At 43.5% G+C, this 24,294-nt stretch overlaps 1 protein-coding gene across 1 annotated transcript in view; it reads left to right on the top strand.

Annotated features, from left to right (window-relative positions):
- cspg4 (chondroitin sulfate proteoglycan 4) overlaps positions 1 to 21,022 on the top strand; it is a 62,003-nt gene extending 40,981 nt beyond the window's left edge. Inside the window, exons 6-10 of the mRNA XM_078532435.1 lie at positions 6,386 to 6,584; positions 9,001 to 9,132; positions 9,512 to 9,684; positions 13,023 to 13,206; positions 17,585 to 21,022. Coding sequence (XP_078388561.1) covers positions 6,386 to 6,584; positions 9,001 to 9,132; positions 9,512 to 9,684; positions 13,023 to 13,206; positions 17,585 to 19,497 — 2,601 coding nt within the window. The 3' untranslated portion in view covers positions 19,498 to 21,022. The remainder of the gene's footprint in view (positions 1 to 6,385; positions 6,585 to 9,000; positions 9,133 to 9,511; positions 9,685 to 13,022; positions 13,207 to 17,584) is intronic.
- The last annotated feature ends 3,272 nt before the right edge of the window (positions 21,023 to 24,294 follow it).

Genomic DNA, 24,294 nt, shown 5'->3' with positions numbered 1-24,294 from the left:
TATAAAACACTTTTGGATTTACCTTTATTTTACCCACCAGTGTTTTTTCATGCCCCCTCTTCACTCTCCTAATTTAATTTTTAAGTAACCCTCTGCACTTTCTGTACTCCTCTAGAGCTTCGGCAAGTTTTGAACTCTCGGTATCTACCATAAGCTTCCCTTTTTTACCTTAATACTGTACATTCCTCGACATTCAGGGTTCTCTGGACTCGTTGGTCCCACCCTTCACCTTTACGGGAACATGTTGGCCCTGAACTCTCACTATTTCCTTTTTGAACGACTCCCACTGCTCTGATGTAGACTTTCCTACAAGTAGCTGCTCCCAGTCTATTTTGGCCAGATCCTATCTTATCATATTGAAATTGGCCTTCCCCCAATTCAGAACATTTATTTCCAGTCCATCTTTGTCTTTTTCCATAATTACCCTAAATCTTACCATGGGTCACTATCACCGAAATGCCCCCCCACTGACTCTTCTACCACTTGCCCAGCTTCGTTCCCTAAAACTAGATCCAGCACTGCCCCCTCTCTTGTAGGACTTTCTGGCTTAAAAAGCTCTCCTGGGTATATTTTAAGAATTCCACCCCCTTTAAACCTTTCACACTTTATTGAAATCCCCTACTATTATTACCCTATTATTTTGCTCTGAGATTTGCCTACATAACTGCCCTTCTCTCTCTCCCAGACTATTTGGGAGTCTATAGTACATTCCCAGCATTGTAATTTCCCCCTTTTTGTTTTTAAGTTCTACCCATATGGCCTCATTTGAGGAACCTTCTAAGATGTCATCCCTCCTTATTTCAGTAATTGACTCCTTGATCAATATTGCAACTCCACCTCCTATTTTACAATCCGCCCACCACAACCCCCCACGCCCCGCTGTCTTGCCTGAAGATTCCATACCCCGGAATATTGAGCTGCCAGTCCTGCCCCTCCCTCAACCATGTCTCCGTGAAATCATTGCTTCCCCATGTGTTAGTCAACACCCTCAACTCATCTGTCATCGCAAGACTCCTTGCATTAAAATAAATGTCATCCAGCCTTGCCATGCTCCCTTGTGCCTTAACTTGACTATATATGCCCTGCCTTCCAGACTGAATTTGTTTTTGTTCTATATTTGTCTTTATATCACCCCCTACTATACCTCCACTCCATATCCCATCTCCCTGCCAAATTAGTTTAAAGCTCCACCAAAAGCACTAGCAAACCCCCACCCCCCCCCACCCCCCCCAGGATGTTGGTCCCGTTCTGGTTCAGGTGTAACTCATCCAACTTGTACAGGTCCCACCTTCACCAGAAACAGACCCAGTGATTCAGGATACTGAAGCCCTCCCTCCTGCACCAACCCTTCAGCCACACATTCATCTGTTCTATCTGCCTATTCCTATACTCACTAGCATGTGGCCCCGGGAATAATCCAGAGATTACAACCTTTGAGGCCCTGCTTTTCAATCTGCGACCTAGCTCCCTAAATTCTTGTTGCAGGACCTATGTTGTTGGTACCAATATGAACCATGATCTCTGATTGTTTGCCCTCCCCCTTCAGAATGCCCTGTGGCCGTTCAGTGACACCCTTGACCCCGGCCCCAGGGAGGCCACACACCATCCTGGAGTCACATCTACGGCCGCAGAAACGTCTGTCTGTACTCCTCACTATTGAGTCTCCTGCCACTATTGCTCTTCCTCTCTTTCTCCTCCCTCCTTGGGCTCTGGCTGCACTCTCCAGAGGAGTCATCACTCTCACTGTTTTCCAACAGAAAAATGGTTCTTGAGATGCACTCTGGAGCTTTCCTGACGACTTGCCTGCCTCCCTTCTCCTGACTGGTGGTCACCCATTCCTTCTCTGTCTGCACTTCCTTAAGCTGCGGGGTGACCACATCTAAAAACGTGCCACCCACGTAACTCTCAGTCTCACGGATGCATCGCTGTGCCTCCAGCCACCCCTCAAGCTCCGAAACCCGGCACTCAAGCTGATCAAACTGGTGGCACATCCTGCAGATGTGGCCATCCAGACTGCCAGGAGCGTCTAAGGCTTCCCACATACTGCAGGCCGTACAACACACGGGTCTGAGCTCCCCTACCATGCTTTTAGTAAAAATACTCTTGCCCTAAATTTAAGCCAAATAAAAAATGATTTAAGTTTCTTTCCTTTTTAAAAAAAATCTAGAACTCTTACATTTCCTTAATGTAGCTTAAAGTGGAGAAAAACAACTTACCCACTACCTACCAATCAGCTCCCTGCTTTGCACTGACGTCACTTTCGTCAGCCTTTTCGAATTCTGGCAGGGTTCCTGTTGGGGTTTAGCTGCTGTTCCGACTGGCTCGATCTGGGCCTCGACCCTCAGATTTTTATTGAGAAGCTTCACTGGCGCTGTTCACCCCCAGGTTCGATCCTCTCCGCTCCCACTGTTACTGGGAATGGACACTGGGAGCAGTGTTACTGGGCATGGACGCTGGGTGGCAGTGTTACTGGGGATGGATGCTGGGTGGCAGTGTTACTGGGGATGGACGTTGGCTGGCTGTGTTACTGCAGATGTACACTGGGTGGCAGAGTTACTGGGGATGGACATTTGGTGGCAGTGTTACTGGGGATGAACACTGGTTGGCAGTGTTACTGGGGATGGACGCTGGGTGGCAGTGTTACTGCAGATATACACTGGGTGGCAGTGTTACTGGGGATGGACGCTGGGTGGCAGTGTTTCTGCAGATGTAGAAAACAAAAACAGAATTACCTGGAAAAACTCAGCAGGTCTGGCAGCATCGGCGGAGAAGAAAAGAGTTGACGTTTCGAGTCCTCAAGACCCTTCAACAGAACTAAGTAAAAATAGGAGAGGGGTGAAATATAAGCTGGTTTAAGGTGGGGGGAGAGAAGTGGGACTTCTCACTTCTTCCCACTTCTCTCTCCCCACCCCCCCACCTTAAACCAGTTTATATTTCACCCCTCTCCTATTTTAACTTAGTTCTGTTGAAGGGTCATGAGGACTCGAAACGTCAACTTTGTTCTTCACCGCCGATGCTGCCAGACCTGCTGAGTTTTTCCAGGTATTTCTGTTTTTGTTTTGGATTTCCAGCATCCACAGTTTTTTGTTTTTATTTCTGCAGATGTACACTGGGTGGCTGTGTTTCTGCAGATGTACACTGGGTGGCAGTGTTTCTGCAGATGTACACTGGGTGGCAGTGTTTCTGCAGATGTACACTGGGTGGCTGTGTTTCTGCAGATGTACACTGGGTGGCAGTGTTTCTGCAGATGTACACTGGGTGGCAGTGTTTCTGCAGATGTACACTGGGTGGCAGTGTTGAGCTACATTTTTGGTAAATCAATGCCAGCTCACTGATTTTTTTTAATGTAAAAAAATGAAAACAGGATATGCTGGAAATAGTCAACTCAGCAGCAAAACAAATGAGAGGTCATTGGCCTTTAACATTAACTCTCCACTAATGTTGCCAGACCTGCAGAGTACTTCCAGCGTTATCTGCTTTTATTTCAGATTTCTTAACATGACGCAGTATTTTGCATGTGTATCCAGATTTTTTTTCACCATTTTTAATCCATTGGTAGCCATTCCTGGGCCCTGAGCTCTGGAATTCCATCCCTACACTCTCTCTCTCCGCCTCACTTTCCTCCTTTAAGCCACTTACTAAAACCTTTCGGTTTAACCTAGCTTTCGGTCATCTGTCCTCATATCTCCTCATGTGACTCGGTGTCAAATTTTGCTTTACAATGCTCCTGTGAAGTGCCTTGGGATACCTCACTCTGTTAAAGGAACTATACAAATGTAGATTATTGTTGTTAATACTGCTTTACTTTGCTCGTTCTTCATGCTTCTATTTTAATCCCCCTATCCTCCATTTAGCATTCTCTATGTCCGGATGGTGTATGTGCCTTTTACCTCTGATTTTTCTCATTTCACCTCCTTTTGTCTGCTGTGAACATCACTTCTGCCACGTAACCATCCCTGTTCTGCATCTAAACACTTTCAAAGTCACTCTCTTGTGTGTGCGTGTGGTCATTGTGGGGTATTTTCCCCTTCACCCTAACCTTGTCCTGCTCCTTTTTAAATGCAGTTTGTCTGTCATATCTACCAGCTCTGATGAAGGGTCCATGTCTGAAATGTTGATTCCTGTTCTCTCCTGCTGTCAGGCCTGCTAAGGGTTTCAAGCATATTTTTGTTTCTAAGAGTTTCTTTGTTAATTCTTGGTAGGGAGGTAATTAGGTTAATAAAAGATCTGTATCGGATATGGAGATTACAGGTGGCTGTGGTGACAGCCGTATCCAGGCATGACCATAAAGTGATGGCTGGTGATATGAGTGATATAATCTATCAGGAACAAGGGTAGTGCTTTATCATAGGTCACTCAGTGATGAGAAAGAAAATTTATGAACCTAAATGTTAGGTGTAAATCTATTAAGAATCTGTGCTTCAATATATCTTACTGGATTGAGAAATCATGGACAGTAGTACTCATGTTAGCTGGAGAGATATATTCACTGTATATTGTGTATTCTTTGAAGATGCATTCTACTATACTCATAGTCTGCTCTTTGTTAATACTTCCTTTAGTCTCCCATCTCCATTCAGATATCAGGCATGCTGTTAATTAATACCCCCCAGAACTTGCTGTGAGTTAATACTCCAAAGAGACACAATTAATGTTCTAATGTGGCATTTTGTCAATTAATATTCATACAGTGCATTGTATCCACTAATGATCTAACCCAGTCTGTACTAAAATAATATTCATTCTGAACTGGGCATTATTCTTGCTAACAGGTAACTTTCTGCACAAGTAATCATACAATCTTCAGTAATACTGGTCAGTATTCTGCCTGATAATAGTCCTACATTCGTACTTCTACCAATAAAATAGTCTTCTAGTATGTTAATCAATAAGCAGAGGCTGGGAATTCTGTGCTGAGTAACTCATCTCCTGACTCCCCAAAGCCTGTCCACCATCTACAAAGCACAAGTCAGGAGTGTGATGGAATACTCTCCACTCGCCTGGATGAGGGCAGCTCCAGCAACACTGAAGAAGCTCGACACCAACCAGGACAAAGCAGGCCACTTAATTGGCACCCCTTCCACAAACATTCACTCCCTCCACCACTGATGCACAGTGGCAGCAGTGTGTAGCATCTATAAGATGAACTGCAGCAACTCACCAAGGCTCCTTAGACAACACCTTCCAAACCCACAGCCTCTACTATCTAGATTAGGACAACAGCGGCAGACACATGGGAACACCATCACTTGCAAGTTTCCCTCCAAGTCACTCACCACCTTGACTTGGAACCAAATCGGGGTCAAAATCCCTCCCTAACAACCCTGTGGATGTACCTACGCCACATGGATTGCAATGTTTCAAGGCAGCGGCTCACCACCCACCTTCTCAAGGGCAATTAGGGATGGGCAATAAATGCTGGCATTCCAGCAACATCCACATCCCGAGAAGGAAAATAAAATATGTTAGGTTTCACTATAGTTTGAAGCATCCAAAAGATAAGTTGTTATGGGTGCTTGTTGATTGAGTGTCCACTCAACACAGTGTACTGCAGATTGATTTACTCATTAGCTCTGATCAATCATGTTCCTCTTTCAAGCAACCAGCTTCTTTCTCAAAACCTTGTTTCCTTTCTAGTCAGAAATAGTCTTGTGGCTGATGCTCTCTTCTCCATTTTAAAATGCTGGGAATGAACCGAAATACAGAAGAGGTTGAGAGGTTTCTATCTGACACAGCCTAGAGAGGCTGAAGATTATAAGCCAGCAAAGGGGAGTTAGCTCGGTGGATGTTGGAGGGAGAGGCAGTTTGGTGAACCCGATCATTCTGAAAGAATCACTGCAGTTGGGCTATTCCTCTGCACAATGCAGGTTTATGAACACCAAATAAACACTGCACAGCATTTGATGATTATTATGGGTACTAACAACAAGAACTTTATTTATATAGCGCCTTTAATATAGTAAAACACCTTCACAGGAACGTTATCAGAAAAAATTTGCACTGAGGCATTAAGGAGATATAGGTCAGGTGACCAAAAGCCTGGTTGAAGAGGTAAGTTTGACAGAGTGTCTTAAAGGAGGAAAGAGAGATGGAGAGGTTTAGGGAGGGAATTGCAGAGCGTTGTGCCCAGGCAGCCGAAGGCACAGCCGCCAATGGTGGAGTGATTAAAGTGAGGAATATTCAGAAGGTCAGAATTAGATGAATGCAGAGATCTTGAAGGGTAGTTGGAGCTGGGGGAGATTGCAGAGATAGGGAGGGGCAATGACAGTGAAGGATTTGAACATAAGAATGAGAATTTAAAATTTGTGGATTGATGATGAGTGAGATAAGAGGCCTTGCACTTTTAAGTATTTATAATAGTAGAAAAATATTGTCTTATTCTTAGATATGGGAAGACAGCAATGCTGAGATTTCACAGGATTTACTGAACAGTGAGGACCCAGATTCCCCTGCAGAAGAATTAGTTTATTCCATCAAGCCTCCATCAAATGGCCATGTGGCTCTGAAATCATCGTTGGATGACAGCATTCTGGAGTTTACCCAGGCACAGATCAACAACGGACAGATCACCTTTGTGCATCATGGTAAGGTGGTCATCATTGTTAATTATTGAGCTGGTTGATTACATGTTCTGGTTATTCAGCAGGGGCAAGGCTGGCCTGATCTTACAGTAGAACCTGGTTATCACAGTCCCAGTCAGCACCGTCAAACACTGACAGTGATCAGGACAGTAAAGTGTTCATGAAGAGAGAGAGAAAAGAGCCTGTGTAAAGTTAGTGCAGGTTGAAGCAAGGTCAGGAGAGTTAGGGGAGAAGGTGACAAAGTGTTAATGTCACTGGACTAATAATCCAGAGGCCCAGGCTAATAGCCTGGGGACATGGGTTCAAATCCCACTACGGCAGCTGGTGGAACTTAAATTCAATTAATAATCTGGAATATAAAGCTAGCCTAAGTAATGGTGACCATGAAACTATCATTGATTGTTGTAAAAACCCATCTGGTTCCCCAATGTCCTTTAGGGAAGGAAATCAGCCGTCCTTACCCAGTTGAGCCTACATGTGACTCCAGACCAACAGCAATGTGGTTGACTCTGAACTGCCCTCTGAAATGACTGGGCGAGCCACTCTAGTTCAAGGACAATTAGGAATGGGCAACAAAATGCTGTCCTTGTCAGTGACACCCACATCCCATGAAAGAATAAAGAAAAAAACAGTTAGGTACCAGAGCGAGGAGTTGGGATGGACTGAAAGATGTTTTCTCAAGCTTGGCTTCTCTTGGGTTATTCAGTCAATGTGGATTCAGAAACAGCCAGCAGAACAAATAAATTCCCAGAGTTGGTGCTTTTGGATCCAGTCCATGTCCAAACTAAAGTTTTACAGCCATCAGAATGAATGCAGCAGCTGATATCACCAGTTATCATGAGGAAGGAGAGCTAATATATTATACTTCCATTGGGATAGGAGGCCTAATTTGTTTTTAAATATAAGGCATATTTATTTTATTTTTCCTTATATATACTGGGGATGACTTTACATTTGGAAAATGAGGATACATCTATTTTAAAGTCTTTGTCTCAGTGTTGTAGGCAAGTCTTGCATTGCCACCAAGTACATATGCAGCAAGTCTGCGTAATCAACCCTGGGCAGAGCTACAAAATCTTCCTCTCCCTAATTCAAAAATATCTTCAGAAGTGCTCCTCTCATCTTCTTCCAAACCCTCAATCACCTGCTTTAGAGCCTCTTCCTCCTCCTGAATCCTGACTGTGTTGAAATCTAGCCTTATCGCACCTCATCCAACGCTAACTCATTCTGATCCAGGCCTTCACAATGTGCAGCTCCTTCAACTTTTTTAATCTCTCACACCTCATGGAAGCCACAAGTTTCCAAACACAAGACTGAAATGAACTAACACACCTTCTTCTCAATCCGTTCACTCTTGGTGTCGTCCTCCATGTGGGGTGTGGCCCCTTTTCTCTGGTTACTTATTTACATATTTTTTCATTTATTCTTGGGAGATGAACATCTCTGGCAAGGCCAGTATTTGTTGCCCATGAAAAGGTGGTGGTGAGCTACCTTCTTTTATTGCTGCAGGTGTAGGTACACCTACAGTGCTTTTTCTCTGTGGCAGTTTGATACAATTGAATGGCTTGCTCAGCCATTTCAGAGTTAAGAATCAACCATGTTGCTGTAGATCTGAAGTCATAGGGCCTGACCAGGTGAGGACATCGGACTTTCCTCCCTAAAAGGCAGTAGATTAGAACCAGGTGGGTTTTTAATCCTGTAGTTTCACGATCATTATTAATGAAACTAGCTTTTTATTCCAGATTTATTTGTTGAATTCAAATTCCACCAGCTGCCATGGTGTGATTTGAGATCATGTCTCTGGAGCTTTAGTCCAGGCCACTGAATGACTAATCCAGGAACATTACCACTGTGCTACGGTCTTGCTTATTTTTCTTTATTCTTTCATGGGATGTGGGATTCCCTGGCAAAGTCGGGATTTGGTGCCCGTCCCTAATTGCCCTTGAACTGAACATTTCAGAGAGGGCACTTAAGAGTCAACCACATTGGTGTGGGTCTGGAGTCACATGTAGGCCAGACCAGGTAAGGACGGCAGATTTCTTTCCCTACAGGACATTAGTGAACCGGGTGGGTTTTTATGACAAGTGATGATAGTTTCATGGTCACTATTACTGACACAAGCTTTAAATTCCAGATTTTATTAATTGTATTTAAATTCCACTAGCTGCCATGTGGGATTTGAATCCGTGTCCTCTGGGCATTCCCTAGGCCTCTGGATGACTAGTTCAGTGACATTACTACTGTGTCACCATCTCCCCTAAATGGTGATTAATAAAAAAGAAAATATTGAACGGATGCTATTGTGCTTCAAAAGGTTGATATTTTTTCATATAGAAGTCAGATAGGAAACCTTGTTTGTAAAAATTGTGTGCGTTATAATCTATAATTTGCTTTTCCCCTGGTGTCCCTCCCATTGCAGGATCATTGTCTGGAGGATTCAGCTTTGAGGTGTCTGATGGAATGAATCGCACACCTACACAGCTATTTACAGTCAGCGCTAGACGCTTGAATATCCTGATTGAAACAGAGGAGCCTCTTGTTATTTATCCAGGTAAGGACATGGGTTGCAGTAACTGGTGTGGGGGACGTCAGGCACTGAGAGCATTCAGAGATCCCTCACTGTCACCCCAGCTGAGGGCAGCTGAGGTTCAGAGCCAAGCAGGGAAGGATACTGGGATTTTCCTGTTGTGTGTGTGTGACTAGCTGGCAGCAGGAATGTTTGACCCAGTCCAGCATTAAGAAACTGTACTGAGTCCCTCAATGAGGAGATGTCTAGCCACTTGCTTGGAAGGGATCTGGTGTATGATCTGAGTGGAAACAGGGAGTGCGGATCAAGGAAGAGAAATTACTCTCAGTTTTATTGATGAGAGTTTTTGGAAGAGTCCAAATCAAACAAGGTTTTTAAAAAGTTGTCTTTTCATGCCCTCCAGGAACACGCCAGCCAATCACAAGCCAACATCTGAAAGCGAGAACCAATGATGACAGCAAAGCAAAGAATCGACCAATCATATACACAATAGTGACTCCTCCAGCACTGGGACAGCTAATCAGGGTCCAAGAAGGCAACGTAACCAGGAAAGTTTCCAACTTCACCGAGAGAGATGTGAGTTCAGTAATCGTTTCCCTTTACTTCACTGGAGAATCTTGCTGAACAGATTCTTACATAAGCGCAGTTACTTAGAGCCTATGGCCAAGCTCTGCTGGTGGTTCAGTCAGTCCAGTGAAATGTCCATTATGATTCTGGAATGTATATCTGTGGACCTCTGTGGAGGACAGGTACAGACTTGGGTGTGATTCTTCGCCCCTCCCCCCACCCCCGACCGCCCCATGCCAATATGGTTTAATAACACTTCCAAGACTTTAGTAATTACCCTCCAGTACTGAAGTTGGGTGGAGGTAATGTTTTCAGCCCTGTTGTCTATAAAAAAATATCTCAAAGTGGTGGATGGATTTCAGTGAAACTTGGTACACAGATAGGGTATGGCCCAACAAAGAACTGATTAGTTTTTGGCAAATATATTGGCGGGCCCTGGACTTTTTTTAAAAGGATCCTTTAACACTGGGACATGGGGTGAATTGACTTTTTTTTTAAGAATGTGGTGGGTTTAATTAGAATGTTGTTGTTTGATTTGGAATGTTGAAGCTGCTGTGGTGGAATTTGTCACAGCTGTCAAAATTTGAGCAGAGTTTTCAGAGTAGGTTGTTGGATGTTGATTGGCCTGAAGCTTCCTCAATGAGATAGAAGCTTCTAATAAGATTTATTTTCTCGGCTTTGTAGTTACAGAACATCAACCAGACAGGGAAAAGCCTCAAGGGAGAGTTGCATAATTGTGATAATTTTAACACAGTGTGGTGGATATATGTCCTCTTCACTTATTTGATGATGTTAATGTCACAATAAGGAGGTGGTAGTGGAGAAATTGGACAGGATAAAAACAGATATGGAGGAGATACTTCAAAGGCTGGCAATGCTCAATGTTGAAAAGTCACCCAGTCCGGATGGGACGCATGCTAGGCGGCTGAGGGGAATAAGGGTGGAAATTATGGGGCCTCTGGGTTATATAACAGACAACTTGAGCATTGCACATGTTACAACTCCTGTTCATAAAATGGGAGAAGTTAAACCAGATTGCGCCATCTTGATGCAGGAGACGCTTTCACTTCAGCATGCGAAGAAAGCCCAAGCCAGGGACTTTAATTCATGGAATAACTTTACCCAAGCTCTAAGCATTTAAATCAACATGTTTGGGTTGTTTCCAGAATAGAACTGTCAGCATTCAGTTGTGTGAAAATTCCTAGGAGAAAGATATGAGAAGAACAATCCAAGACAAAATTAATTTGTCACTTGGAAAAATTTGATTAATGAATTACAGTGTAGATTTATTAAAGGCAAATCATACTTAACCAACTTGTTTGAGTCCTTTAGTGTAATGGAAAGGCTTGATGAGGATAGTGCAGTTAATATTGTGTATATGGACTTTCAAAAGGCATTTGATAAAGTGCCACTTAATAGAGTGGGTTAGCGAAATCTTTAATATGGGGGGAAAAAAAAGTACAGGACTATTGGGAAAGAACACGCAAATGGGACTAATTGGATAACTCCTTCAAAGAGCAGCACAGGTACAATGGGCCAAATGGCCTCCTCCTAAGAGTCACATATGAGGAATGGCCACTTGGGCAGATTAGTGAAGGATCTGCCACTACCTTCAGCAGGAAATTAGAACACAAAAAAGATATCACATAAATTACACTGGAAAAAGACTGTATAATATAATCTGAACATTGGCTTTTTGGTTGTAAAGGGTTGCTGCTGAAACATAACTTTCCAACTCGTGGTATCTGTTAATGTCAGGGGAGATAAATGACTCCCTGAAATCGCATAGCGCATACTCCATGCTGGAAGAGAATAATTAATATCCACACTGGAAACAATGCCAAATCATCGACACATCTCAAATCAGCCCAAAATGAATGGGCACCATTACCTTATCTGTCAGATTACTGCCAACCTCCTTCACACAGAACTTGCTTAATAAATTCCGTGAATTATTTCACAGCTCCTTTAACTCTTCGGGTCCTGGAGGTGTTTGAATTGGCCCAGCCAGGTACAAGGTCATTTACAGGTGATCAAATCTGTCTTTTTCACTGGGATTAGGCTGGTGGTAAAATTCATCAATTGAGTCATTCTGTACTTAGCTTCTGTCAGCTGAGGAATTGCAGATGGGAGAGTTACACCCGCAGAAGCCTTGGAGAGCTGGTGTATATGGCCACCTCTCCAGGAGCCCCCTCCTCACTGATCTACCACCAACCTAACAGCAATGGGTCAGGAGATCCCTGCAGATGGGAGGGAAGTCATTCCCTCACAGGAGTTTACACTGAGCCATGTGTATGCCATACATTATCTGCCCCTGCTCTTTGTGTCTAGTGTGGCAGTTTACTGAGATATCTATTTTGTGGTTTTCAATTAATCTCGTCTGTGGAGCCTAGTCAACAGAAACCTTGTCAATAACCCAGTCTATCAGGTCATTGCTCTGTATCAATAGGAAGGAAATGAAGGTCATTATATGAGATATATATGTTGTGTTATATACATTTTCCCTCTAGTTTCTGCTGCCTTTTCTCAAAGCTCTGTCTGATGCTGCAGTCTGAGGCCATGTGTGCCGCCAACCCTCATCGCAACTCATTATGTTGCTGGGATGATCCTTGGCAGTAAGTGAGGAGTATCAGAGCCAAGCTCATTTCTCTGCTCACCTCAAATCCACATAACAGTTTTGAGCAGGAGATCACTAGTTCGATGCAACCTCATCTTCAGCCCAGACAGATTACAATTGGAGACCAAGTGGGTCTGTGAGGATTTCTCTGAGCAGAGATTCCTGCAATCACTTGTAAAGTTCTTCAAACGAAGAGCAATCCTTGTGAAGGATGATTTATATGTTCAGCTTGTATGTAGCTTCCAGGCAAATCTAAATGTGATCAAGTAGAACTCTCTCCTGCAACTGAATACAGCCACAGTAGTTAATCTCTGAGACCTGGTTAGTGATAGTAACCAGGACCTAGGGCCTGGGTTAGTGATAGTAACCAGGCTCTGGGGCCCATGCTGTAACATCGGCCAAGGATTTATTTAGTCCAGGTTTTGCTGAACATTTCTAAGCTCTGGTTTACGGCTTGTGCCAAATCTGAAGCCTAGAAATACCAAGGCAGAGGCTGCCACATGGAATGGTTGAGGTGAATGGTATTTAAGGGGAAGCTAGTTAAAAACACACAAGGGAAAAAACTGAAGAGGATTGGAAAGAGGCTTCGAGCATAAACACCAGCACTGACAAGATGTACACAGTTGCAATGACTTTGTAATTATGTACTGCAATAGTGTGGGGGTTAGTAACACTTGGGATGATATCAGTGCGTAGTATTCTTAATGCATTCTCTACTCTTCACCAACAGCTGGAAGCTGCGAATATTTTCTACCAACATAATAGGCCTAAGAAGCCCTTTTGGAAATCTCAGGACTCATTCCAGTTCACAGTTTCCTCTCCCCCAGCAGTTACGGAAAGACAGACCCTGATGCTATGGATCTCCTTTGAAAACCGTAGTCATGAACAAGGCACTCAGCTGTGGTACAATAAAGGTAAAGTACAGTTTTTATACTTTGTCAGCGTTCCCTCTCTTTCAATGTAACAGTGAGTCTTGAGATACAGTTCCAAAGGAACCAACTGTCCTCACCTGCCCCACCAATGCGGCCAGTGGTTTTGGTCAGGGTATTCCAGATGACTGGTTCCTCGTTTCTATGCCCCCATTCCCGGTGCCCCTAGTTAAATACGTCCGGGGTGATCAGGGGCCTCCTGAAATAATGCAATTCGTCCGCAGCCTCAACAACCTCCCACTTACCCCATCGTCAGCTCTATACCTCTCCGAGGTATCTGCATTCCTCTGGTCCTGGCCTCTTGAACATCCCTGATTTTAATCTCCCTACCATTGGGGGCCGTGCCTTTAGCTGCCCGAGCCCTAAGATCTACAATTGACTCTTGAAATCTCTCCGCCTCGCTCCCTTTCTCTCTCTCTTGTAGGTGCACGTGAAACCTATTTTGACCAAGCTTTTGATCACCTTTCCTAATATCTCCTTATTTGGATCAGCATCAAATTTTGTCAGGCGATGTTACTGTGAAGCACCTTGGGACATTTTACTGTGTGAAATGTGCGATAGCAATTCAATTTGTTGTTGGCTTGACAGCACTGAGCAGCTCTCATTCCAGCCAGATATACAATGTGGGAGAAGGGATGCACTGTTTAAACAAAGTTTCAGGGTCAAAACCAGGTCAGAGAGATTTCATGTCAGTAAAGACCATTTTCTTTTGCAAATGCAAGTGGATTAGACTCTGCGTGCAAGAAAGGCAGCTGCTGTCAGGAATAGTATGACTGGACAAGAATTGACTGAGTTGTTTTGTGGGAACAAAATGGAAGCAACAGCTTCTATTTATATAGCACCTTTCATATAAATACACCCCAAAGTGCTTCACATTATAAAACAAAATCTGACACCAAGCCACGTGAGGAGATTTTAGGTCAGATGACCAGAGGCTTGGTCAAAGAGGAAGGTTTAAAGGAGTATCTTAAAGGAGAAGAGAGAGGTTGAGAGGCTGAAGGGTTTAGGAAGGGAATTCCAGAGCTTAGAGACCAGGCCGCTGAGGGCACGGCCTCCACTGGTGGAAAGATTAAAATCAAGGGTGCACTAGAAGCCTAAATTAGAGGAGCACAGATATGAAGAGGATTGTGATGCTGGAGGAGATTACAGAGATAGGAATGCACAAGTCCAAACAAAGTTGAGAAAAGGCTCACAGACACGATGTACGAGTGACTCACACATGCATGAACAGAAGCTGACCAATCAGCCATTTCCACAGTTCTGTTCAAACAAAAATCCTCTGGTAGGTGAGCTGTAAGTGTTAATGTGTAGTCCAGTACTTCGGCTAGATTGTTGTTCCACATTTTCTATCATTGCATTGCTCTAGCACCCTTGCCCAAAGGATTGTGGCTTCCCAAAGGGGAAAAGAAGCTAAATATTTGCTGCTCTGCTTCGTCCCTGGAGAGAATTGTCAGACAAGTTTAGAGCACAACATGACTCTTTTCACCTTCATTCCTAACTCCTGTACTTAATCAGAAGAGGAGTCACAAGCTGACTTCTAGGTCTCAAGTTTGCTGAAACTGAAACATAAGCACTTTTCCAATTCAGATCAATGAATTGTAGAATGATTACAGCACAGAAGGAGGCCATTAGCCCATCATGCCTGTGCCTGATCTTTTAGAGAACTGTCTAATTAGTTTCACACGCCTGCTTTTTCCTCCCAACTCAGAAGCTGTTTTGGAGTCAATATTTAATATTTGTAATTTAACATCACTACTTAGGCAGCAAATATTGCCAAGCATGCTAAGCGTAGAAAGCGATTGGATTTGCAGCAAATTATGCACCACATTAACTCACACCTGTCTCTGTCAAAGAGCTGATACTAGCATGATGGGCTGAGTAGCCTTCTTCTATACTGTATGATTGTACAAATCGTCAATCTGAAATGGAAAAATGTTAATGTTTCAGTTGTAGCAAAGGTTTCTAGCAACTGAGACATGGGGAGAAAGCTTGAGATTTGTCCCAACGATCGGTTTGTACAGTGAATGAAGCAAATGCACAAGAAGGATTAAGAGTGTGACCATTTGTGTTTGAGACCAATCCTATGGGTTCTGTCCAACCACCTAGAAAGGAACATGTGTCATTCCATGCTGAAGTACAAGTATTTGAGGATTACGTTTCCTCTTTCACACCACCTGTTTGTGTTTCTGGCTTATGCTGTAGTTATAAGTGGATGCATTCAGTAACGCAGAGGTTGAGGGTTACAGTTTGCAGGAAATTAGACCTCACATTAATTTAGTAGAGCAGATAAATACCAATGTAGAAATAATGAAGGGGTTCTTGTAAATATGGCATAGTTTAGAAAGAGCAAGTGCCCCTAGCCAAGCTGTTCCAGCACAGCTACAACACTGGCATCTACCCTGCTATGTGGAAAGTTGCCCACATATGCCCTGTACACAAAAAGCAGGGCAAATCCAACCTGGCCAATTACTGCCCCATCAGTCTACTCTCCATCATCAGTAAAGTGATGGAAGGGCTCATCAACAGTGTTATCAAACGGCACTTACTTAGCAATAACCTGCTCACTGAGCCCAGTTTGGGTTCTGCCAGAGCCACTCAGCTCCTGACCTCATTACAGCCTTGGTTCAAACATGGACAAAAGAGCTGAACTCCCGAGGTGAGGTGAGAGTGACTGCCATTGACATCAAGGCAGCATTTGACCGAGTGTGGCGTCAAGGAGCTGGAGTCAATGGGAATCGGGGGGGCGGAAACTCTCTGCTGGTTGGAGTCATACCTAGCACAAAGTAAAATAGTTGTAGTTGTGGGAAGTCAGTCATCTCAGCTCCAGGATATCACTGCAGGAGTTCCTCAGGGTAGTGTCCTCGGCCCAACCATCTTCAGCTGCTTCAACAATGACCTTCCTTCCATCATAAAGTCACAAGTGGGGATGTTCGCTGATGATTGCACAATGTTCAGCACCATTCGTGACTCCTCAGATACTGAAGCAGTCCATGTCCAAATGCAGCAAGACCTGGACAATATCCAGGCTTGGGCTGACAAGTGGCAAGTAACATTTGCGCCACACAAATGCCAGGCAATGACCATCTCCAACAAGAGAGAATCTAACCATCACCCCTTGACATTCAAAGGCATTACCATCGCTGAATCCCCCACTATCAACATCCTGGGGGTTACTATTGACCAGAAACTGAACTGGACTAGGCATGTAAATACTGTGGCTACAAGAGCAGGTCAGAGGCTAGGAATCGTGCGATGAGTAACTCACATCCTGACTTCCAAAGCCCGTCCACCATCTACAAGGCACAAGGTGGAGTGTGATGGAATACTGCCCACTTGCCTGGGTGAGTGCAGCTCCAAGACACTCAAGAAACTTGGCACCATACAGGACAAAGCAGCCCGCTTGATTGGCACCACATCCACATTCACTCCCTCCAACACCAATGCACAGTAGCAGCAGTGTGTACCATCTACAAGATGCACTGCAGGAATTCACCAAGGCTCCTTAGATAGCATCTTCCAAACCCACGACCACTGCCATCTAGACAGACAAGGGCAGCAGACACATGGGAACACCACCACCTGAAAGTTCCCTTCCAAGCCACTCACCATCCTGACTTGGAAATATATCACCATTCCTTCACTGTCGCTGGGTCAAAATCCTGGAACTCCCTCGCTAACAGCACTGTGGGTGTACCCACACCACATGGACTGCAGCGGTTCAAGAATGCAGCTCCATACCACCTTCTCAAGGGAAATTAGAGATGGGCAATAAATGCTGACCCAGCCAGCGAAGCCCACATCCCATGAACGAATAAAAAAAAATTGGATAGAAAAACCTAGGCAGGCTCTCTGAGAGATTTGACTTTTCCACAGCAGCCTGTTGCATGTATATAGTGAAAGAAGCAATGATTGGTCTTCTGCAGTCCCAGAATTGAACCAGAACCAACATTAGTTGGCTTCTCTTTTTCTATCCTTCTTTCAGGATTAACCCTATATTGGCAATCACAGCAGACTTAGTCCCTTTGAAATGTACCCAATATTGATGATGCTTCTAGATATTGAGGAGTTTAGACCAAGGAGTCAGCAATGTAGGATTAAATATGAGAGATTTAGGACAGAGAAGAGGAGAAGCTTCTTTTATACAGAGGGGTTTTGAAGCTGTGGATTATCATGGCAATTGATGCGGAGACCAAGTCAACATTAGAAATAAGCTACATAGTGGTTGCAAAGAGGATAAAGAAATATGGAAAAAGGAAAGGCACAAGTTAGGATAAATGCCAACATAGACAGGTTGGACCAAATGGGCTGTTTCCTCGCTGTAAATTTTATGAAATTAGTAAAAAATCTTTATTTTTTTCTCCAGGTCTTGTACTACCTGAAGGTCAAAGTGCAGCAATTGACCAGTCAATGCTGGATGCTTCGAATCTTCTGGCCAGTGTGCCAAAACCTCAGCAGTCCGCCTATCATGTGATATTTGAGGTGACCATGCAACCTATCCATGGCTTTCTCTCATTAGCTGATGTGCGCAAGGTGCAGCACTTTACACAGTCTGATTTGTTTGATTCTGCGCTAGAGTATACACACAAGTCCGGGGCATTAACAGATAGCTTCACATTTCGAGTCTGGTTGCGTCCAAGGAGAAAGTCATTTTCACATCCTGCGGATGATGGATCTGTTATTGTTATTTCTGAGCTCTTCAATATAACTGTAGTGCCAGTGAAGGATCATCCTCCACGGATTGTAACTACAGGACTCACCCTGCATGTCCTGCAAGGCTCCAGCCTTGTGCTGACACAAGATCACATGAACACTGTTGACGTTGATAACTTACCAGAAGAAATTCGGTACAGTATCGTCACAGGACCGGATAATGGTTTCTTTGTGAATCAGGTTAATGACAGCATGGCCATAAAGCAATTCACACAGGCGGATATCAATGCTGGCAGAGTGCTATTCAAAGCAGCTGGGCAGGCAGCTTCTAGCATGTTCCAGTTTAGTGTCTCCGATGGGAAATATTCAGCAGTTGGGGGGTTTGTCGCTATTGAAGTTATGCCAGTGACTGTTAATATGATCCACAACAAAGAAATTGTATTACTGCAGGGTAATGCGTCAGTGCCGATAACCAGAGAGGAACTCCTAATAGACACCAAAGAAAATGATGTTATACTCTATAAAATAACCCAACAACCAAAGTATGGAAAAATAATTGTAAACCAGTCTGTTGTGACCGAGTTCTTGCAGAAACACATTGATAATGGAGAACTAAAATACTACATGAAAGATTTCTCTGTTTATCGAGACAGCTTCCATTTCTGTGCAGTGACCCGTGAGGGCAATCTATCAGGTACCGTGAATGTTACCGTGCAGCCCCTGGTAAGGGTAGCCCGGAATGTGTCCTGGCCCAGAAGTACCACCATTCTGATTGACACAGATGTTTTGGATGCTAGTGATCTGGCCAAGAAAACCCAGAGCATTCCTTCCTTCCACATCATTCAACAGCCCAAAGCTGGAAAACTAATCAAACTGCAGAAACAGAATGGAAGTCAAAACCAGCCCAGAAGTAACTTTACCCAAGTTGATCTAGAAGATGGAAGTGTGGCAATGGAAGTTTTTGATTATGGTGAGGCTAGCCCTTACTCTGACATTGATGGCTTCCAATTTCTCCTGAAAGCTAATGGTGTGCCACCTGCCATTGGTACTTTTGAATTTAGGACTATCCCATATATACCTACTCATCATTACAATGCTACACTGCTTGAAGTCCCCTCCTTGATTGGGATTAAGTTACCAAATTCCAACAGCAGCCCTACAGTCCAGGAAGGTGATAAAATGGACATATATTCATCGACTGTAACTTGGGATCCCAATGAAATTGCCAGAAGAGGCAATATACCAACATCAGACAATGTAGTCACAGGATTCGAACCAACAGCAAGCAATGAGAAGGTTCTTACATCAGGGAATAATCTTACAGCTATTATCATTGCTATCATCCTTATTGTTTTGCTGTTGCTAATTGCTGTAATAATTGCAATTTATCTGACAAAACGCAACAAAACAGGAAAGCATAATGTGCAGATGCCTCCATCAAAACCCAGGAATGGCACTGTGGAGAACTTTAGGAAGACAGATCAAGTTCAGTCTGTTCCTCTAGTGAATGTCAGGCCACTAAATGGCACAGAAACACAACCCAACAGTGGGCATGTTAACCCTGACACCAACCAGTTCTGCAGGACAAGCAATCCTACTCTGAAAACCAATCAGTACTGGGTGTGATCTCTGCACCGGCTCACCCACTTCACTGTCCCAGTCCAGGATGGTGCTTCAAGTGAGTTATCACACCATATCAGCACCTTATGTACCAGAGACAATAACATTTCCACTAGGTCTCTGCTTTAACAACACAATAGAGAACATTCTCGAACTTCATCTGAAAGAAGAAACATCCCCAATTGGATGGGAATCCTGACTCATCTGACTGTCCACTTGGAGGCTAGTGGCTTGTAAGGTCATTTTGCAAACCAGTCCCTTATTGGCTCCCAGAGATGACCCACTCCACAATTCAAAAATATATTTTAAAAACTGGTTTTAAAAAAAGAACACACCAAGATAATATTTATTCCAACTTCATCAGCCCTTATTGGTTGTGGTATTGTCATTGTTGACTCTTGCTGGTGGAGAGAGAGGGACAGACAGACGCGAGTATTCAGACAGACCATGATGAGGATGTTGGAGTTGGGTTGTGTATGCATCAGCCTGCAATACGATTATTGCAGTTTTGATTAACAGGACCAAAGGTTATTTAATAGAACATTGCTCTGGTTCTGAATATTTTATACACTGTAATAAGAAACACAGATATATTCACATAGCCACACTGTCCCTACAGAACCTGTGAAAATAACACCATCTATTTCACTCAAGACCATGAAAGGCTGATGAGATTCCCAGTGGCAACCATATTGGTTTTGATTGTTTCACAGTGTTAAAGAGGAGTTGGCATGTTTGCTGTAGATTTTTGATTGAGTTGATGATTATTTAATTCTTGGTACAATACAGTCCTATTCTGATTTTAATGAAGGACAGCAATAAAACAGCACCTGCAAAATAACACACCAAATCTCCCACTAAGCCTTCCTTCTTCAGTTTTCATTGCCTTCCTAAGTTAGACTGCCACTCATACTACATTGATCACCACCTTTTCTGACTCCCATGTCAGCTGATATGTTTCCTTTTCCTTAGACATTATCCCCTTCCTTTTCAACATGGCCCCTTCCTCAAAAAAACAACCCTTGACCTTACTATCCCCCTCTCCAAACGGCCCAGATCGTGCACCCAATGATAAGTAAAGATATTAAAGGCAAACTTTCTTCAGCCGGAGCCCACACTCAATACAACAGCATTCACCATTCTGAATGTTAAAACTAATCTTCAATAAAAAGCTAATAATTGCTAATAATTCTAATTCTTTGTTAAGAGTCTAGAAAACAGCCATTGTTGTCTGTCAGAAAGCTGACTAAGATTAACATAACCACAGAAGAAGGGATTCCTGTTCTTCCATGACATAACAGCAAGTACAGTGGGTCCCATCAATCAGAATTCCCGCTCTAGGTGAAAATTGAATCTTGTGTTCCATTGAATCCTGGAAGCTCGTGAGCTCTTCCAAGAGCAGATTGGGACAAACAAAGGGAATTTTAGTGTAAATTCACACCAGTAATGAATACTCAAGCACAGGTTGTATGAAATTGGCAAACACAATATAAATTTCTTATGCTGGATATAATAAAAATAATGGTTCTTGGAGCAATGTGGAATTTTTGTTCATTTACACGGAACCAAATGAAGCAGGAAATTACCAGGTTTGAACAGAGTTTCCTGACTTTAACTACAAGTGCCTCAGTGCCTCTTTGGTTAGGAAGGGTGCCTGCTCTTGATTCCCACTGTGGTGAAAAGTCTGTTGTAGGGGGAAAGAATCACAGGTGAAGTTATGATGTCCCTTATAGTCATGTAGCCTGTCTTTGCTCACATGCAGAATGGTCACCTGGATGAGGTATAGGAAGGCAGGCACTCAGTGGAACTGTATCTGTGCAACTTCAGTACGGGGACGAATAAAATTGGAAGAAAAACACAGTCCTGCAATCCTCGAGTGGGTGATGGGCGACTGTGCACTAAAATGAATCAGTTTGTGTCCAACTCCCAGTCTGGGCACTACAGCTGCAACAGCTTTGCATTGTTGTGGTAATTGGACCATAGAGATTCTAGAAAATAGCATCCAGTTTCCAGATGAATTTGGCCTTTTCCAGAAGAACATAACCTGTCATCAAAGGGATCCTCCAGGGTACATCCCAGCAGGTCCCTTTGAGAGACAAGTTGGCAGCAATATCACAAGAATAGCAGATGTTTTAAGTGAATTATTTGTATCAGTATTCATAAAAGATGGTGTGGAAAATCTTGGATGACACAAGAACCTATAACATTTGTGCAGGTCACAGAGTATGTGTTACGAAAAAGTGTTAACTATCAACAGGGACACCTGGAGCAGATGGTATACACTCTAAAATCCTCCCAGGAAATCAGTGAAAGGTGAGATTCGGATCAATACTCCATAAGTGCAGGATCTATCTCAGGTTTGTAGGTTGCTTCTTGTTTAATTTGAATTGAGAAATGAACGGGGGAAATGTGAGGTATTACTGTAACATAATGCCTAAAATGTGATCTAGAGGGGCTCTTGGTCAGAAGAATTCAGGATTGTTTTAAAGTAACAAATTGCAGGATCAAACATCATTTTCCCCTCTGAGACCTGGGTTTCTGTGGTAATCTGAGGTGTAATACACCTTTAAGAGGGTGTGAGCAGATTGGCCACGTGACTGTAAGACCCAATAGCTGTGTAGCTCGGGTTACAATGTTAGTGTTAGTATAGAGTAGGGTCTGGTTGGAGAAGCACACATCATGTTAGTGCTCTGTTGTCTGTGTAAATAAATAGCATGTGCTTCATTTCATATTGGTCTCTGCGTCTGCAGTATATTGTAATTAACTCACCCGCCGACAGATAAGTGTGCAACCGGTTCACGAGCAAAGCGACCCCATAGTAGAACATAACAACTGGCAGCGAGGCAAAACACGACCAATCGACAACACCAAGGAAACCTGCGAAAACTCAACTGTAGTGAATTAGCCGTGCCCTGCAGGCCAATTGTAAGTACAGTACAATCCTAAGCCTTCACCCATAGTCATCAAAGTTACCTCCCCCCAGTATGCCACAATTTGGCCGCATCGAACAGTTTGATCAGACCACTGACGACTGGTCGCATTATATTGAACGCCTTGCGTTTTTCTTTTTGGCCAATGACATATCGGGGGAGGAGAAGAGGCGGGCGATCCTCTTATCGATATGGGGCAGTAAAACATACGGCCTAATTCGTAGTCTAATGGCACCCATTGCCCCAGATTCCAAGAGCTTTGATGAGTTGGTGAATCTTGTGAAAAGCCACTTTCAGCCGAAACCCTTGGTAACAACGCCGCGTTTTAAATTAAATTCGCGGTGTCGCGGCCCTGGAGAGACAGTCGCTTGCTATGCAGCAGCCTTAAAACAATTAACAGAGCACTGAGAGTTCGGCACGTCGATTAATGACATGTTAAGAGACCGATTAGTGTGTGGGATTAACAAAGACGCCATTCAAAAAAGGTTGTTGTCAGAAACAAATTCAGACTTCAGCAAGGCGCTGGAGTTGGCGCTCACAATGGAAAGTGTGGTCAGGGACTCAGAAGAAATCAAGGGAGCACAAAATTGCACCATTCTTCATGTTGGGAGGGAGGCACCAGCTAGAAATGGCGCGGAAGTACAGGGCTCCACAGAAAGGTGGGAAATAGCCGCCAGTAACAGAACAGCAAAAAGCAATGGTTTAACGGATAAAAACCACATTAATAATAGCAGAATTGGAACCAGACAGCCTGCAAACGAATGACCATTTTAAAAAACCGAGTGTTTCTACTGCCATCGCAATGGGCACATTATACAATATTGTAAAGAAAGATTGAGGCAAAATTTCAAACAAAAAGGCAGAAGTCGTGAAATTTATATAATGGAGAAACCAGAAGAAACAGAGTCAGAGTCACTACACAACTTAAAAATGGGTAAAACAGAGCCAATCCACTTGACAGTAGAAGTCAACAGAAAACCCATTTGAATGGAGGTGGATACAGGCGCATCCACAACAGTCATAGGGGAAGGCACGTTTAAGTATCTGAATGGAGGAGGCCACTCACTAAGGCTGGGAAACTCAGGTTAAAGACATATACTGGTGAAGATATACAAGTAAAAGGTATATGCAAGGTTCCAGGACAGCATGGAAGCCAGTCTGCTAATCTACCTCTCATGGTGATAGCAGGCAGAGGTTCGAGTCTCCTCGGAAGAAACTGGTTAAGAGAGATCAATCTTGAGAAATTACTGAGATCCCAATCAGAAGCAGGAAATGTTGCTGTTTGGAAAAAGGAGCATGTAAAGACTCAACAAAAGGAACTCGTGGAACTGATGCTTCTGGGCAGAGTTCGAGTTGAAGTGAGTAACCTCCAAAAAGAAAAAAGAAAACCTGCTGAAGGACTTTCACATATTACAAGATTCCCTCAGATCCCAATTTGCACCACTAAAAAAGTGAGGAAGAACCAGAAAGAATTCCGCATATCTCTGGCTGAGATGAACAACCAATTAGCCAAGAAAACACAACAATGCTTAATTCTCCAGGAAACAACTAATAAATATAAAAAAGAAATGGAAGAACTGAAGAACCAGCTACGTGGAAGCCAAGAAGCCTTAAAAATAGAGACCTCTGAGTTTTCAAAAGAGCTGACAGTTGAGGAAATGCTGGAAGACTCAACTGCCGAGTTCACTCAAGTTGAGCTCATATCTGAGCCTAGTCTGGCCAATAGGGAAGTTGAAGAGGAAGCCAAGATTAAAGTCAGCACTGCCAAGAAGAAAACCGATCAAAAGAAGACACTTCGGAAGAGAAAGCAAAATTACTAGCAAGGCCCTGAATTTTTTTTTTTACACAATAGGAAGCTGATCATTTTGTGTTG

This window comes from Cetorhinus maximus, chromosome 30 (genome assembly GCF_964194155.1).
Source record: "Cetorhinus maximus chromosome 30, sCetMax3.hap1.1, whole genome shotgun sequence".
In the NCBI taxonomy this organism is placed as follows: domain Eukaryota; kingdom Metazoa; phylum Chordata; class Chondrichthyes; order Lamniformes; family Cetorhinidae; genus Cetorhinus; species Cetorhinus maximus.
The sequence above is the reverse complement of the archived record's forward strand: the minus strand, read 5'-3'. Positions and strand labels throughout refer to the sequence as shown.